The sequence below is a fragment of the Callithrix jacchus genome, chromosome 22, assembly GCF_049354715.1.
Source record: "Callithrix jacchus isolate 240 chromosome 22, calJac240_pri, whole genome shotgun sequence".
NCBI classification, from domain to species: domain Eukaryota; kingdom Metazoa; phylum Chordata; class Mammalia; order Primates; family Cebidae; genus Callithrix; species Callithrix jacchus.
In genome coordinates, this window is record NC_133523.1 from 13,621,842 (window position 1) to 13,637,318 (window position 15,477).

Genomic DNA, 15,477 nt, shown 5'->3' on the forward strand with positions numbered 1-15,477 from the left:
GTCTTACATGGTAGCAGGACAGAGATGTGCAGAGCAAAGTGGGAAAAGCCCCTTATAAAACCATCAGATTTCTTGACAACTCACTCACTATCATGGGAACAGCATGGGGGAACTGCCCCCATGATCCAGTCACCTCCCACGAGGTCCCTCCCCCAGCATGTGGGATTACAATTCAAGATGAGATTTGGGGAGGGACACAGAGCCAGGCCATATCAATGGCTAAACTGCGTGATGCTGATGTTTGCTATATGAACGATCCCATCATCCAGTAGTGAGCACAGGACATAGTAGGTAGTTTAGCAACCCTAGCCTCCTCTCCTGTCCTCTTCCCTCGAGTAGTCACCAGTGTCTATTGTATCCATCTTTATGTTCATGAGTAGTCAGTGTTTTGCTCCCACTTATAAGTGAGAACACATGGTGTTTGGTTTTCTGTTCTGGCATTAATTCACTTAGGATAATGGCCTCCAGCTGCATCCATGTTGCTGCAAAAGACATGATTTTTTTTTTTGAGACACTGTCTCTCTGTCACCCAGGCTGGGGTGCATGCAGTGTCACCGTCTCAGCTCATGCAACCTCTGCCTCCCAGGTTGAAGCGATTCTCCTGCCTCCGCCTCCCCAGTGGCTGGGATTACAGGAATGTGCCACCATGCCTGGCTAGTTTTTTTATTTTTAGTAGAGATGGGTTTCACCATGTTGGCCAGGCTGTTGTCAAACTCCTGACCTCAGGTAATCCACCCGCCTCTGCCTCCCAAAGTGCTGGGATTATAGGTGTGAGCCACCATACCCGGCCATGATTTTGTTATTTTCTATGGCTGCATAGTGTTCCATGGTGTACATATAACATGTTTTCTTTATCTAATCTACTGTTGATGGGCACCTAGGTTGATTCCATGTTTTTGCTGTTGTGAATAGCACTAGCTGTAATTTTATATCCTTTAACAAATCTCTCCCTATCCTCTCTTCCCCCTACCCTTCCTAGCCTCTGACATCCACTGTGCCACTTTTTGCTTTTACAAAATCAACTTACTTTTTTAGCTTCTGCATATGAATGAGAACATGTGCTGTTTAACTTTCTGTTTCTAGCATATTTCACCTAACGTAATGTCCTCCAGTTCCATCCATGTTGCCACAAATGACATTCTTTCTTATGGCTGAAATGGATTTCATTCTTTTTATGGGGATGTTGGTTTGTTGTGTGTTTTTTACTTCATTTTGTTTTGCTTTTAGAGAGCCAATGGTGTGTTTTCCAACATGAGATTTCAAGGAGGAGGAACATGGTGAACGCATGCTTTAGCTAAAATGTTGGCATGGGGTAAGAGTAGGATATTATGTCCAGTTTGATTTGGTGTTTCCCTGGGTTTTGTTTCTCTTTTAGCCAAAAGTGTGTACTTTTTGTGCCATTGCAGAATTAATTCAATGTCTCCATTGAAATGGTGGTCGCATGGGTTGGTTCAGTTTGAAAAAATTATCAAGCTGCACATTTAAGAGTTGTGTACTAGGCTGGGTGCGGTGGCTCATGCCTGTAATCCCAGCACTTTGGGAGGCCAAGACGGGTGGATCACGAGGTCAAGATATCGAGACCATCCTGGTCAACATGGTGAAACCCCGTCTCCACTAAAAATACAAAAAATTAGCTGGGCATGGTGGCGCGTGCCTGTAGTCCCAGCTACTCAGGAGGCTGAGGCAAGAGAATTGCCTGAACCCAGGAGGCGGAGGTTGAGGTGAGCTGAGATCGTGCCATTGCACTCCAGCCTGGGTAACAAGAGCGAAACTCTGTCTCAAAAAAAATAAAATAAAATAAAAGAGTTGTGTACTTTCCTTGACATAGGTTATTATCTTTTATTATTATTATTATACTTTAAGGTCTAGGGTACACGTGCAGGTCGTGCAGGATTGTTACATAGGTTTACAGTGTAAACCTATGTTTATGCTGCATCCATCCCCCCGTAATCTATATTAGGTATTCCTCCTAATATTAGCCCTCCCCAATCCCCCCACCCACTGCTATTCCTCCCCTAGCCCCTCCACCCACCAACAGGCCCCAGTATGTGATGTTCCCCTCCCTGTGTCCATGTGTTCTTATTGTTCAACACCCACTTACGAGTGAGAACATGTGGTGTTTGATTTTCTGTTCTTGTGCCAGTTTGCCGAGAATGATGGTTTCCAGCTTCATCCATGTCCCTGCAAAGGACATGAATTCATCCTTTTTATGGCTGCATAGTATTCCATGGTGTATATGTGCCACATTTTCTTTATCTAAATAGTTTTTTAAAGAACACGAAAAAATTGAGTGAGTTCCACATGTGCTAACGTGGAAAGCTGACCCAGGCGTATAATTTAGTTCCACATGTGCTAACATGGAAAGCTGACCCAGGCGTATAATTTAGTTCCACATGTGCTAACATGGAAAGCTGACCCAGGCGTATGATTTGGTGAACAAGGCAAGTAGCAGGACAATTTTGTAGAACGAGCCTAACTATGTAACTAACACTGTGAACGTGTGTAAGTCAATGAAGAAATAGGAGCTGAAGGAAAGTTGCTCAGTCTTGTGTCTGGGTTACCTCGAAGCAAAGGAAAGAATTGGAGGGATGAGAGTGGGCCAGTTTTGCTAAAAAACCTTTCTGTATTGCTTAAAAATCACAGTAGTAGGAAGGGAATCAAAACATGCATCAGGCCAAGCATGGTAGGGATCACTCCTGTAATCCCAACACCTTGGGAGGCCCAGGCAGGTGGATCATTTTGAGCTCAGGAGTTTAAGACCAGCCTAGGCAACATGGCAAAAGCCCGTTTCTAAAAAAAAAAAAAAACAAAAATTAGCCAGGCATGGTGGCACACACCTGTAGTCCCAGCTACTGGGGAGGCTGAGGCTAGAGAATTGCTTGAGTCTGGGAAGCAGAGATTGCAGTGAGTCAAGGTTGTGTCCTTGCACCCTAGCCTGAGCAACTAACTTCATGAGACCCTGTCTTAAAAAAAAATCCACACAAAAACTTACACATAAATATGTCTAACAGCAACCTTCAAACAGCCAAAAGCCTAGCACAACTCAAATGTCCCTCCACAGATGAATAAATAAACAAAATGAGGTATATCTGTACAACGGACTATTATTCAGCCACAAAAAGGAATGAAGCACTAATGTGTGCTACAATGTGGATTCTATCTTCTTCCTCCTTGAAACTTCATTGCTTTACAGAGTCTGGTCAGCTAAGAAGGTTGTATCTTAGGCGGGGGATTAGAATGGGAGTAGCTGTGATGATTTGCTGAAAGATGCCTGACACTTGGCTCTCTAAAAACCAAAACAAAATGAAACAACAGACAACAAACCAACATCTCCCAATGCTGTTCTTGAAAACATCATGCTCAGCGAAAGAAGCCAGACACAAAAATCACATAATATGATTCTATTTTTGTGAAATATCCAGAACAGGGTTAGCTACAGAGACAGAAAGTCAGCTAGTGGTTGCCTAATGCTAGAATGTATGGAGAGATTGGGAGTGGTAGCTAAAGGGTACTGGGATTCTTTTGGGCAGGGGGGTTTAAAAAATATTCTAAAATGGGCCAGGTATGGTGGCTCACACCTGTAATCCCACACTTTGAGAGGCCAGATGAGGATGATCCCTTGAGGCCAGAAGTTCGAGACCAGCCTGGGCAACATAGCAAGACTCTGTCTCTACCATAAATTTTTTTAAAGAAAAAAGCTAAGCAGGCGTGGTGGTGCACACTTGTAGTCTCAGCTACCCAGGAGGCTGAGGCGGGAGGATCACATGAGCCCAGGAGTTTGAAGCTGCAGTGAGTTGTGATCTCTCCACTGCACTCCGGCCTCGGTGGCAGATCAAGATCTTGTCTCCAAAAAAAGGAAAAAAGAAAATGTTCCAGAATGAACTGTGGCAATGGTGGTATCACTGTGAATATACTAAAACTCACTGAATCGGACACTTTCAGTGAGTGAATTGTATAATACGTAAATTATATCATTTAAGCTGTTGCTATGGAATCGAGTTTGTTCTGCCTCCATGGAGCAAGCCAATCACTGTAGTGACAGATTTTGCAGAAGAGAAAGAGTTTATTCACAAGGCAATTAATCGAAGTGATGGGGAAACAGGTCCCAAATCCTCCTACCCAAAAATAGGGTTTGAGGGTACTTATGGGATAGAACACAGGGTGGTCTAAAGTATGAAGAAAGATGACGGGCAGTAGAAAAGGTGAGTCATGAGGATTTCTGAGCAAGCATAGTTGAGCTACATGGCTCTGGATAGGACATATGTACAGAAAGTAGCATTTAGCACGATCTGAGGGTGGAGTTTATGGCCCTCTGATTTCAGCTACCCACATGGGTCCAGATGAAGGGCCCTCGATCTCCACTGGCTTAAACTAGACAAGAGCTGCCTCCCACCTAGTTCTTGAAAAAACTTTAAGCACGCATTACCACAGTGACCCACAGTTAGAAATGTTATTGAGAGTTTAGTTACGCGTTATTTGGCTATGTGACTTGCTAGTGGCATTTTAAGATCAACTGTAAGTAAGCAATTAAAACCAAGTAAGCAATTAAAGGCAAGGCAGGTTGAGTTTGGAGGGCTTAGTCAGGCTCGCCTTTGGTTTCACTGTTAGCATATGTAAAATAAAATGAAATTAAATGGCTGAAAAAATAGAGGAGTAAGAAGAGAAAAGAGGGCTCAACATGAGGCATCAGTTAAGGCAACTGGGCTGGAAACTTCTAGGGTTTGTTTGCTTGTTTTTATATTTAAGACAGGGTCTGGCTCTGTCACCCAGGCCGAAGTGCAAGGCAGAGTCATAGCTCACTGCAGCCTCAAACTCCTGGGCTCAAGCCAGCCTCCTACCTCAGCCTCCTGAGCAGCTAGGACTAAGGGTGCATGGTATTATTTTGTTTTTTGTTTGTTTGTTTGTTTTTTTAGAGACAGGGTCTCACTATGCCCAGGCTGGTCTCAAACACCTGACCTCAAGTGATCCTCCTGCCTTGGCCTCCCAAAGCACTGGGACTACAGGTGTGATCCACCACACCTCACCCCTTATAGGTTTGAATGCCAACTGTGCCAATTGCTGACCTTGGGCAGTCATTTCACCTCTATGAGCCTCAGTTTCCCCACCTGCAAAATGGGACAATACTGATCTCTCTAGACTCTTGAGGACTTGATGAGATGATAAGTAAATGAAGTCGATGTTGTCTACACAGTGGAAGGTGAGATGAATGAACTAGGCATAGTGATGATGTAATAACCAGATGAGCTGGATATGGGATGGGGGCTGGGAGAGGTTGCGGCTGGGCTGGCACAGACTTCTAGCTAATTTAGAGGCTCTGCCTAGGCCACCTTTGCCAAAGGGAGTTCACTCAGCCTTACCGTCACCCATTCCATTGGCGTTGGCTCCATTTTCACACCAAGGCTGTGCCAAGGGTGTGTCATGAGGGTTCTTGAGTGACAGAAAACTCACTGACAATAAAGGGACAGAGGATTGTGCCACCTCATTCACAGACAGGCCTCTCAGGAGAAACCCGGGGAGATTCCACACTGTCAGCCCCTTCTCCAACATCAGCACGTGGTTCTGACTCCTCCTCGGTGCCCAGCTCTGTATTGGCAACCAGGAGAGTAGTGAAATTGAACTTGGCCTTGAGGAACAGCTGCCTCCAGGGTCGGTAAGTGATTTGACAGATATCAGCTCTTCCATCTCTCTCTCTCTCTCTCTCTCTCTCTCTCTCTCTCTCTCTTTCAATCTCTCTCTCTCTCTCTCTCACAGACACACACACACACACACACACACAAACTCTCTTACATACACACGTTCCCTTTCCCTTCATGAATTAATGCTCTGGCCAGTTTGGGCAGAATGGAAGAAATTTCCATCCGTACATCCACTCTTTCTTTCATCTGTTCATTTGTGTCTTATTTGTTTACTCAGCAAATTCTCTCAACACCCACTCTGTGCTCCTTGCCACACTGTTGGCCGTGATGGAGACAGAGATAATGAAGTCAGGCTCTCAGTCCTGAAAACTGAGCTGCCAGTTCAGCAAGGAGAAGAAGAACCAATAACAATGCTGCGACTCAAGTCGGACCAAGCAGAGCTGTGAGAGTCCAGAGGAGGAAAAGTTCCAGGAGGTTAAGAGGGATCGTAGAACCTACCTGGGTTTGCCATTGCTGTCAAGCACCTAGAGCTCTCCCCAGGTTCTTTGTGGATGGGAAAATCGAGTCTCTAGAGAGAATGAGATGTCCAAGGTCACACAGCAGGGAAGGGACTGAGGCAGGATCTGGTTTTGGTTTGTCTGACTCCAGGGCTATGCTCCTTCCATTTCCTCCTTCACAATCTTTGGTTCCTCTTTCTTCACAGCACTTGCTGTGTGTGTGTGTGTGTGTGTGTGTGTGTGTGTGTGTGTGTGTGTGTGTAAAAAAGATATTTAATATTCATTTCTGTCACAGACTAGTGCTGCAAAAGGACAGAAGGGCAGGGAACATATCTGTCTTACTTAGTGGATTCTAAGTGCATAACACATAGATACCCAGAAAATATTTGCTGGCTGACTGGCTGGCTGGCAGGATGGGTGGGTGGATGGGTGGATAGATGAGTAAATAGGTGGATGGATAGATGGAATATAGAGATGATGGATGAAGGAATGGATAGAGGGAGGGTTAGATGAAGGGATGAATGGAAGATAGAATAGATGAGGGATGGAAGAAGAAAGAGATGACAGATGAATGGATGGGTGGATGGATGAATGAATGAGTGGATGGATGGATGGATGGATGGACATATTGGTTGATGGAAGAACGAATGGGTGGATGGAATTACTGATTAATAGATGGGTAGATGGATAGATGGATATATGTGTGAGTGGGTGGATGGATGAATGGACGAGCAAATAGGTAGGTGGAAAGATGATGGGTTGATGGATAAAGGAATGGATGAGTAGATACATGGGTTGATGGAAGAACAAATGGGTAGACGGGATGACTGATCAACAAATGGGTAGATGGACAGACAGATGGATAGATGTGTGAGTGGGTAGATGGATGGATGGATGTTTGGATAGATAGGTCAGTAGAAAGATAAATTGGTGGACAGGTTGATGGATAAATGGATGGATGTATAATTGGGCTGATGGGTGACTAGACAGATGTGTGGTTGGAACACAAAATGAGTGGATGGGATGACTGATTAATAGATATGTAGATAGACAGATGGATGAATAGATGGATGGGTGAGTGGGTGAGTTTGTGGACAGATGATGAATTAATGGACAGATGGTAGATGGATAGATGAATAAATTGATGGATGACTGGATAGATAGGTGGATGAAAAGATGGATGGATGTATGGGTGATGGGGAAGGCATAGCAGATATTATGCCACCCAAACTGTCAGAGAAGGATCTTGATAGGTGAAAGGAAGAAAGAAAGAAGGAAAGAAAGAAAGAAAGAAAGAAAGAGAAAGAGAAAGAAAGAAAGAAAGAAAGAAAGAAAGAAAGAAAGAAAGAAAGAAAGAAAGAAAGAAAGAAAGAAAGAAAGAAGAAAGAAAGAGCATTTCCAGCTGGGCGTGGTGGCTCATGCCTGTGATCCCAGCATTTTGGGAGGCCGAGGCGGGCAGATCACGAGGTCAGGAGATCAAGACCATCCTGGTTAACATAGTGAAACCCCGTCTCTACTAAAAAGACAAAAAATTAGCCGGGCGTGCTGGTGGGTGCCTGTAGTCCCAGCTGCTCGGGAGGCTGAGGCAGGAGAATCACTTGAACTTGGGAGGCGGAGGCTGCAGTGAGCCGAGATCATGCCACTGCACTCCAACCTGGGCAACAGAGTAAGACTCCATCTCAAAAAAAAAAAAAAAAAATGAAACCATTCCCTACTGATAAGAAAGTGTAGGGAAAGGCAATGAGATGGTGAAATGCCAAGAGTGTGATAAAAATCTGTCTGTGCAGTCAGAGAACAGAACAGGACTCAGAGATGAGAATGGAGAACATGGACAGACACTCAGCCTCAAGGAAGAGCAAGGGAGGTGGATTGACCCCTTTGTATTAGATAATATCAACTGAGATAATATCAACATTGTATTCCCTGCTTTGATGGCATTATCCCTTTAAATCCACCTCCAAGGCATCTCCTTGAGATGGCTTCCCCAGCCTGTCATCTCCTGGGTAGAAAAGGGAAACACACGGGCCACTTGCCTCTGCTCGTCTTTCCAGGACTTTCAGAGGGAAGCTCAGTCCATTGCAAGCTGGTGATACAGGAAGTTTTTGGAGGTGGGGGTCATTGTGGGTGGGCCCAGCAGTCTCAAGACACCATGAAATTGTCATTCTAGGGATGATATATTACCACTTCATGGACTACCATCCTTTGCCCAGATCTGTCCATGGACCAGATCCCCACCACTGGGGTGCTATTTGGTCCCAAAAATCCAGATAAGCCAGTTTGTCCCCCCCAGCCCCTCTGCCTCTTTTTAATGACCTTTAACCTATTTTTTTCTGACCCCCAGGATCAGACAAGGGTACGGGGAGCTGGAGTTCACAGTCAAAGGAGAAATGAGCAATCTGCGACCTTTGGAGGAGGTCAGCTGGGTGCAGGTTGAGGGGAGGGCGATCATATGGGGAGGAGGAAGGTGAGGACCTTAATGTCTTGGGAAGAGGGAGTGAAAACATCGTGACCAGAACTCAGAGCTAGGAGGTACTTCGTAATCAACAAAATAGCCAAAAAGGACTCAGAGATGGAACCCAAGTTAGGTTGGGGGGTGGGGGCAGTCAGACTCAGCTACATCTGTCTCCAAAGATCACATTCTTCTCAACACATTAAATGTTCTGAGAAGTCGTGCAATGAACAATTTTACTTTGAGGTTTTAAAAGATGACTTTCTTATCACGGGGGTACTCAGTACCCTGCTTCTGTTCTGAAAAGAAATGTTGACTCCCCAAAATTCTTCTTCCTCAAATGGGAAAGCATGGGATCTCAATATTAGCTTCAGAAACTCTGAGACCTCTGCAAGTGGGGAGGTAATGGAGGAATGCTCCGAACACTCTTGGGGTGGATGAGGAGACTTGTAAAGCCACAAAATATGACAACTAGAAGGGATCTTCAAAATCACACACACTCTCATTGTCTATATTTGGAAAGTGAGGCTCAGATGATCAGATGGGTGCAGTGACTTGCCTCAAGTTCACACCAAGCTAGAACAAAGCTGGACCCCAGGTTGGGTTGCCAGATTTGGGAAATAAAAATAAAGGACACCCAATTCACATCAACAACAAATAATTGTATAGTGTAAGTATATCCCATGCAATATTTGGGATATACTTATACTAAAAAATTGCTTTTTTTTTTTTTTTTGAAATGTAAACGTACCTGAGCATCTTGTATTGTACCTGACAACCCTTAGCTCAAGCCTCTCTTATTTTGTTTGTTTGTTTTTGTGACGGGGTCTCGCTTGTTGCCCAGGCAAGAGTGCAATGGCAAGATCATGGCTCACTGCAACCTCAACCTCCCAGACTCAAGCGATTCTCCAACCTCAGCCTCCAAAGTAGCTGGTACCACAGGTGCACACCAGCACACCCTGCTAATTTTTCTTTTTTTTTTCTTTCTTTTCTTTTTTTTTTTTTTGAGACAGAGCCTCACTCTGTTGCCCAGGCTGGAGTGCAATGGTGCGATCTCAGCTCACCACAACCTCTGCCTCCTGGGTTCAAATGATTTTCCTACCTCAGCCTCCCAAGTAGCTGGGACTACAGGTGCATGCCACCACACTTAGCCAGTTGTTTGTATTTTTAGTAAAGATGGGGTTTCACCATGTTAGCCAAGATAGTCTCTATTTCCTGACTTTTTGATCCACCCACCATAGCCTCCCAATGTGCTAGGATTACAGGCGTGAACCACTGCACTAGGTCCAGATAATTTTGTCATTTTCTGTAGAGACAGAGTCTCACTATATTGCCCAGGCTGGTCTCAAACTCCTGGGCTAAAGTGATCCTCCCACCTCAACCTCCCAAAGTGATGGGACCACAGGCATGAGCCATCACACCCAGCCTCCACATCTCTTTTCACTACATCTGCTTCTCCTTGAACCTCCCATGCTGATTTTTGTCATCTCTTGGCCCAGGAGAAATACGATATGTCAGGTGCCCGCCTGGCCCTCACATTGTGTGTCACCAAAGCCCGGGAAGGTTCTGAAGAAGACCTGGATGCCCTGGAACACATGTTCCAGCAGCTGAGATTCGAAAGCACCATGAAGAGAGACCCCACTGCCCAGGTATCAGGGTGCCTGCTCCAAGCCAGGCGGGGGGAAAGATACTAGGTTGGATGTGTGGGCTCTAGGGACTCAACTGAGTCTGGTTCTTCCTCTCACTCCAGCAATTCCAGGAAGAGCTGGAAAAATTCCAGCAGGCCATCGATTCCTGGGAAGAACCCGTCAGTTGCGCCTTTGTGGTACTCATGGCTCACGGGAAGGAAGGCCTCCTTGAGGGAGAAGATGGGGAGATGGTCAAGCTGGAGAACCTCTTTGAGGCCCTGAACAACAAGAACTGCCAGGCCCTGCGAGCCAAGCCCAAGGTGTACATCATACAGGCCTGTCGAGGAGGTGGGGACAGACCCAAGAGCAGTCTGTGCTTTGTTGTTTTTGTTTTGTTTTCTTGAGACAGAGTCTTGCTCTAGCACCCAGGCTAGAGTGCAGTGGTGCAATCTCAACTCATTGCAATCTCCATCTCCCAGGCCCCAGCCCTCCTCCTGCCTCAGCCTCCTGAGTAGCCGAGACTACAGGCACCTGCCACTATGTCCAGCTAATTTTTGTAGAGAGAGGGTCTCGTTATGTTGCCTAGGCTGGTCTCAGTCCTCCTGCCTCAGCCTCCCCCCAGCCCACCATGCCCAACCAAGTCTATGGTTTTATCCAACCCAGTCTCAGATCCAAAGCCCCAGCTGAAGCCAGGCACCATGGCTCATGCCTGTAATTCCAGTACTTTGGGAGGCCCAGGTGGGAAGATTTGTTTGAGGCCAGGAGTTCAAGACTAGCTTCTGGGCAACATAGTGAGAACCCAGCTCTACAAAAAAAAATTTTAAACTAGCCAGGAGCATGGTGGCATGGGCCTGCAGTCCTAGCTACTCAGGAGGCTGAGGCAAGAGGATCACTTGAGCCCAGGATTTAGAGGCTGCAGTGAGCTATAATTACACCACTGCACTCCAGCCTGGGCAACAGAGCAAGCCCTTGTCTCTAAAAAATGAAATTAAATTAAAAAGTCCCACTGCACCTACATACCACCAGATCATCCTAGGACCTTCTCCTTACCTTTTTTTTTTAAAGAGGCAACATCTCACTTTGTCACCAGGCTAGAGTGCAGTGGTACAATCATGGCTCACTGCAGCCTCAAACTCCCAGGTTTAAGCGATCCTCTTGCCTCAGCCTCCCAAAGTGCTGGGAGGACAGGTGTGAGTCACCATGCCTGGCCCCTTTCCTTACCTTTCTCTCTGACTTTGCCTTCTCCTCTGCTTGTTGTTTCAGAACAAAGGGACTCCGGTGAAATAGTAGGTGGGGATGAAATTGTGATGGTCACCAAAGACAGCCCCCAAACCATCCCAACTTACACAGACGCCCTGCACGTCTACTCTACGGTGGAGGGTATGAGCTCCCAGCTGACCCAGGGCTACCTCTGCTCTTCCCCATCACCTGCCACTCCCGACCCCTGAACCTCTCCTCCAGGACCCACCCCCTTCCAGGATCCCCTCTATCTACCCCGCTGAAGCTTCCCTGAACCCACCTCTCTGGAATTCCCAGGATACATCGCCTACCGACATGATCAGAAAGGCTCCTGCTTCATCCAGACCCTGGTTGATGTGTTCACAAAAAGAAAAGGACATATCTTGGAGCTTCTGACAGAGGTGAGTTGACATGAGGTAGCTGGGCCACCGCTCAGGCCAAGTAGGGTGCAGGCAGAGGGGGCTGAGCCTCTTTCTAACCCGTCCCCATTTCCCCCAGCCTCAAATCCAACCTACATCTCAACACAGAAACTAAGATGCCCATCTTCCAACAACTTTCCCAAATGCAGGGACTCTCAAAACTCACAGTATGTGAAATTGTTTCAATGAAATACAGACAAATTTCAATGAAATACAGACAAACCTCCCCTTGGATATAAACAATGTTTGGGCAAACTGTTTTCTTTTTAATGTTTATATATGTTTTTATTGCAAATTAGGAAAACAAATGGCCAACCAAGGATTCCATACAAACTATGGTATAGGAGGAGACCATAAAGGTCTCTCATCTTAGGACAAGAATACTCACCTGCCCCGTTACCTAACCCTCCCCCCATAAGCCCATGACACCGACTCCTCCAAGCTGACCACACCCGTTGCTGCAGGTGACCCGGCAGATGGCAGAAGCAGAGCTGGAGCAGGGAGGAAAACCAAGGAAAGTGAACCCTGAAATCCAAAGCACCCTCCGGAAACGGCTGTATCTGCAGTAGAAGCAGAAAGACAGGGAGGAGCTTTCCTTGCATCATTCCTTCTGTACCACAGAAATTTAGAGGCAGCTTTTACCACTCCCAAGATCTTCTCTTCCCAAGGATAAATGATGCCCACTTTCCTTTTCATCACGTGCCTCATGCAGGTCCTCCTTTAATCTGTCCCTGTCCTTCTTAGAGCAAACCAGCCAAAACTTAGCACAAGGCATGGTGGTAACCTTAACATCATCTCCCTCAGGCTGGACTTTCTATCTTTATTAATGCAACCTCAGAGACCTAAGAGTGCATTCACTTATCCCACTTCCTGTTCCTGTGGTCTTCTTTGTCCCATGAAGCAGAAACAGGATAAAACTCAAGATTTTCCATGGACAAATCAATGCCCACTCATCCCCTCCTACCCCAATCCAACCTCCGCTGGCTCCTGCATCTCACTTGGAGATAAAACCTCCTCCTGAGGTCAATGCATTCCCAACTTCCAGTTCCCTCCTTTACTCTGGTTATTTAGTAAGGCAAGAACCATTCTTTCCAAAACCACTCCTCCTTGGCTAGCAAGTTGGTGTCTTAACTCCGTTCTCTTCCTAGCTCATGGCTTCTCTGGATAATGAAGTTGTCTCTTCCTTTCTGGATCTCTTCCTCCTCACACCCCTCCCCCTGAGACCGTGGACTCTGCCCTCTCTCCAAGAAAATCCATCCATTCATCTATTCTTGCAGTCAACTACTCTGAATGACAGCATGCTGGAGCTATGTCAAATTCCCTGTTCTTACCTTGCTATTTTGCAGACAACATAACATTTAACCTCTCATAACCAGAGAGGTTCAATAATTTGTCAAATGCAACACAGTAAGACAGAGACAAGGACTAGGCTTGACTTCCAGTTTAGCCTCCTTTCCACGACATGCTAAGTCTTGATCCATCTGAAATATTTTTTAATTAGTGAAGATGCCTAATAAAAATTTTCCCTACCTCCAAGGTAGGAGCCTTCTGGAAGTTTCTAGAAATTCTCAATAACCACCAGCTAAGGTTATGTCCAGGTAACCTTGTAGCACCAGGCTGGAAGTCAGACCGGCTTCACTATCTTCCCAGTCTGTATCTCCCCATCCCCAGCCCTGACCTTTCCTGCTCAGATAACCTGTGGGTGCATGCAGTGTCACTGAGAACACAGAGCTAAAGATGAACCTTTTCTTCCTGGTTGCTACTGCAAGCATTCCCTGGTATCCTCAACCTCAGATTCCAGGTTCCAATTTCTGCAGTTAATCTATGACCCCTCTCTTCTTGCATCCTTCATATGCCACCAGACACCATGCCCAGTCCAGCTTGATTTTGAAACAACTTTCGTGCCTGTCTTCTCTTCCCTGACATGTTACCATCTAGGCTCAAGTCCTCATCTTCTCTTAACTGCATCTTTGCAACCAACTTCTTCCCTTGCCTCTCTGCTTTTCCATCTCACTTTCCATGTGTCCTCTGTATCATCTATAACAGTGATTTCCCTGGAACACTCAAGAAGACACAACATACCCCATTACTTAAAGACCAGGGGTCTGGGTGCAGTGGCTCATACCTGTAATCCCAACACTTTGGGAGTCTGAAGTGAGAGGATCACTTGAGGCGAGGAGTGAGAGACCAACCTGGGCAACACAGCAAGATCTTGTCTCTACAAAAAAAAAATTAATTGCCCGGGCACGGTGGCTCAAGCCTGTAATCCCAGCACTTTGGGAGGCCGAGGTGGGTGGATCACGAGGTCGAGAGATCGAGACCAACCTGGTCAACATGGTGAAACCCCGTCTCTACTAAAAATACAAAAAATTAGCTGGGCATGGTGGCGTGTGCCTGTAATCCCAGCCACTCAGGAGGCTGAGGCAGGAGAATTGCCTGAACCCAGGAGGAGGAGGTTGCGGTGAGCTGAGATCATGCCATTGCACTCCAGCCTGGGTAGCAAGAGCGAAACTCTGTCTCAGAAAAAAAATTAATTAACCGGGTATGGTGGCAAGTGACTGTACTCGCAGCTACTCAGGAGGCTGAGGTTGGAGGATCACTTGAGCCCAGGAGTTTGAGGCTGCAGGGATCTATGATCATGCAGCTGCATCCCAGCTCTAAGCAGGAGAGTGAGATCTGGTCTCCAAAATCAATCAATCAATCAAAGACCAAAGTCAAACTGCACATCGGGATCTCTCACACATTTCCAATGTTACCATCTGCCAGCACTTGGCTAAACTCATCTCCCATCTCTTCCGCCATGAATTCACTCTTTCAGCAAGGCTAATGTCACCCTTACTCACCCTTGCCTCTAAGCGTTTGCTATCACCATTTTCCCTAAGCTGGGGGGCTCTCCCTCTCCCTTTATCCCTCTTCCACTACCTCCCACCCCTACTTTTTCCAGAAAGCCATTTCCACTCTTTTTTCTGGTTGATCCTGCCCTCTCGCCCAGGATGAGATGCTGGAAATGACCACTTCAGGAGGACAGGGAACAAGAGCTTGCTCTGCATAATAAGTGTTCAATAAACAGTTGTCAAACTTTGAAAGAAAATGTTGAAATCTTTGTTCTGTGCTGAAACCATGAGGCTGATATGAAAGGAGTTATGGATTTAATTATTTTCCCCAGTGGCCACTTCTTCCCAGGTGTGTCTATCATGAATGGAGAATCAGGAGGCTCATCCTGTGTCTTCTGTCCTTTTTTTTTTTCTTTAAGAGATATGATCTTGCTTTGCCACCCAGTCTGGAGTGCAGTGGCGCCATCATAGCTCACTACAGCCTTGACCTCCTGGGCTTAAGCAGTCCTCCCACCTCAGCCTCCCACGTATATAGAACTACAGGTGTGCCCCACCACACCTGGCTAATTTTCTTATTTTTTTTGTAGAGATGGGGTCTCACTATGTTGCCGAGGCTAGTCTCACACTCCTGGCCTCAAGCAATCCTCCTGCCTTGGCCTCCCAAAGTGCTGAGATAACAGGTGTGACCCTCCACACCGAGCTCCTGTCTCTCTCATAAAAACAGACGGTTTGGGTATTTGTAAAGCTGCAGGCAACACTTCCATGCTGAATGGCC

General features: G+C 46.2%; 1 protein-coding gene across 1 annotated transcript; it reads left to right on the forward strand.

Annotated features, from left to right (window-relative positions):
* The first annotated feature begins 5,481 nt into the window (after window positions 1-5,481).
* Window positions 5,482-14,941, forward strand: CASP14 (caspase 14). Its single transcript, XM_002761830.6, has 7 exons — window positions 5,482-5,650; window positions 8,475-8,547; window positions 10,082-10,231; window positions 10,333-10,558; window positions 11,474-11,590; window positions 11,747-11,850; window positions 12,333-14,941. The coding sequence occupies exons 2-7, from the start codon at window positions 8,521-8,523 to the stop codon at window positions 12,435-12,437; spliced, it is 729 nt and encodes a 242-aa protein (XP_002761876.1). The 5' UTR covers window positions 5,482-5,650; window positions 8,475-8,520; the 3' UTR covers window positions 12,438-14,941.
* Window positions 14,942-15,477: the final 536 nt, after the last annotated feature.

Bases quoted from the DNA above. Each gene is read 5' to 3' on its own strand.
- CASP14 (XM_002761830.6), top strand. From the start codon at position 8,521: ATGAGCAATCTGCGACCTTTGGAGGAG. The intron at 10,232-10,332 runs GTATCAGGGTGC...CTCTCACTCCAG, and splicing joins AGAGAGACCCCACTGCCCAG to CAATTCCAGGAAGAGCTGGA. The intron at 10,559-11,473 runs GTGGGGACAGAC...TTGTTGTTTCAG, and splicing joins CATACAGGCCTGTCGAGGAG to AACAAAGGGACTCCGGTGAA.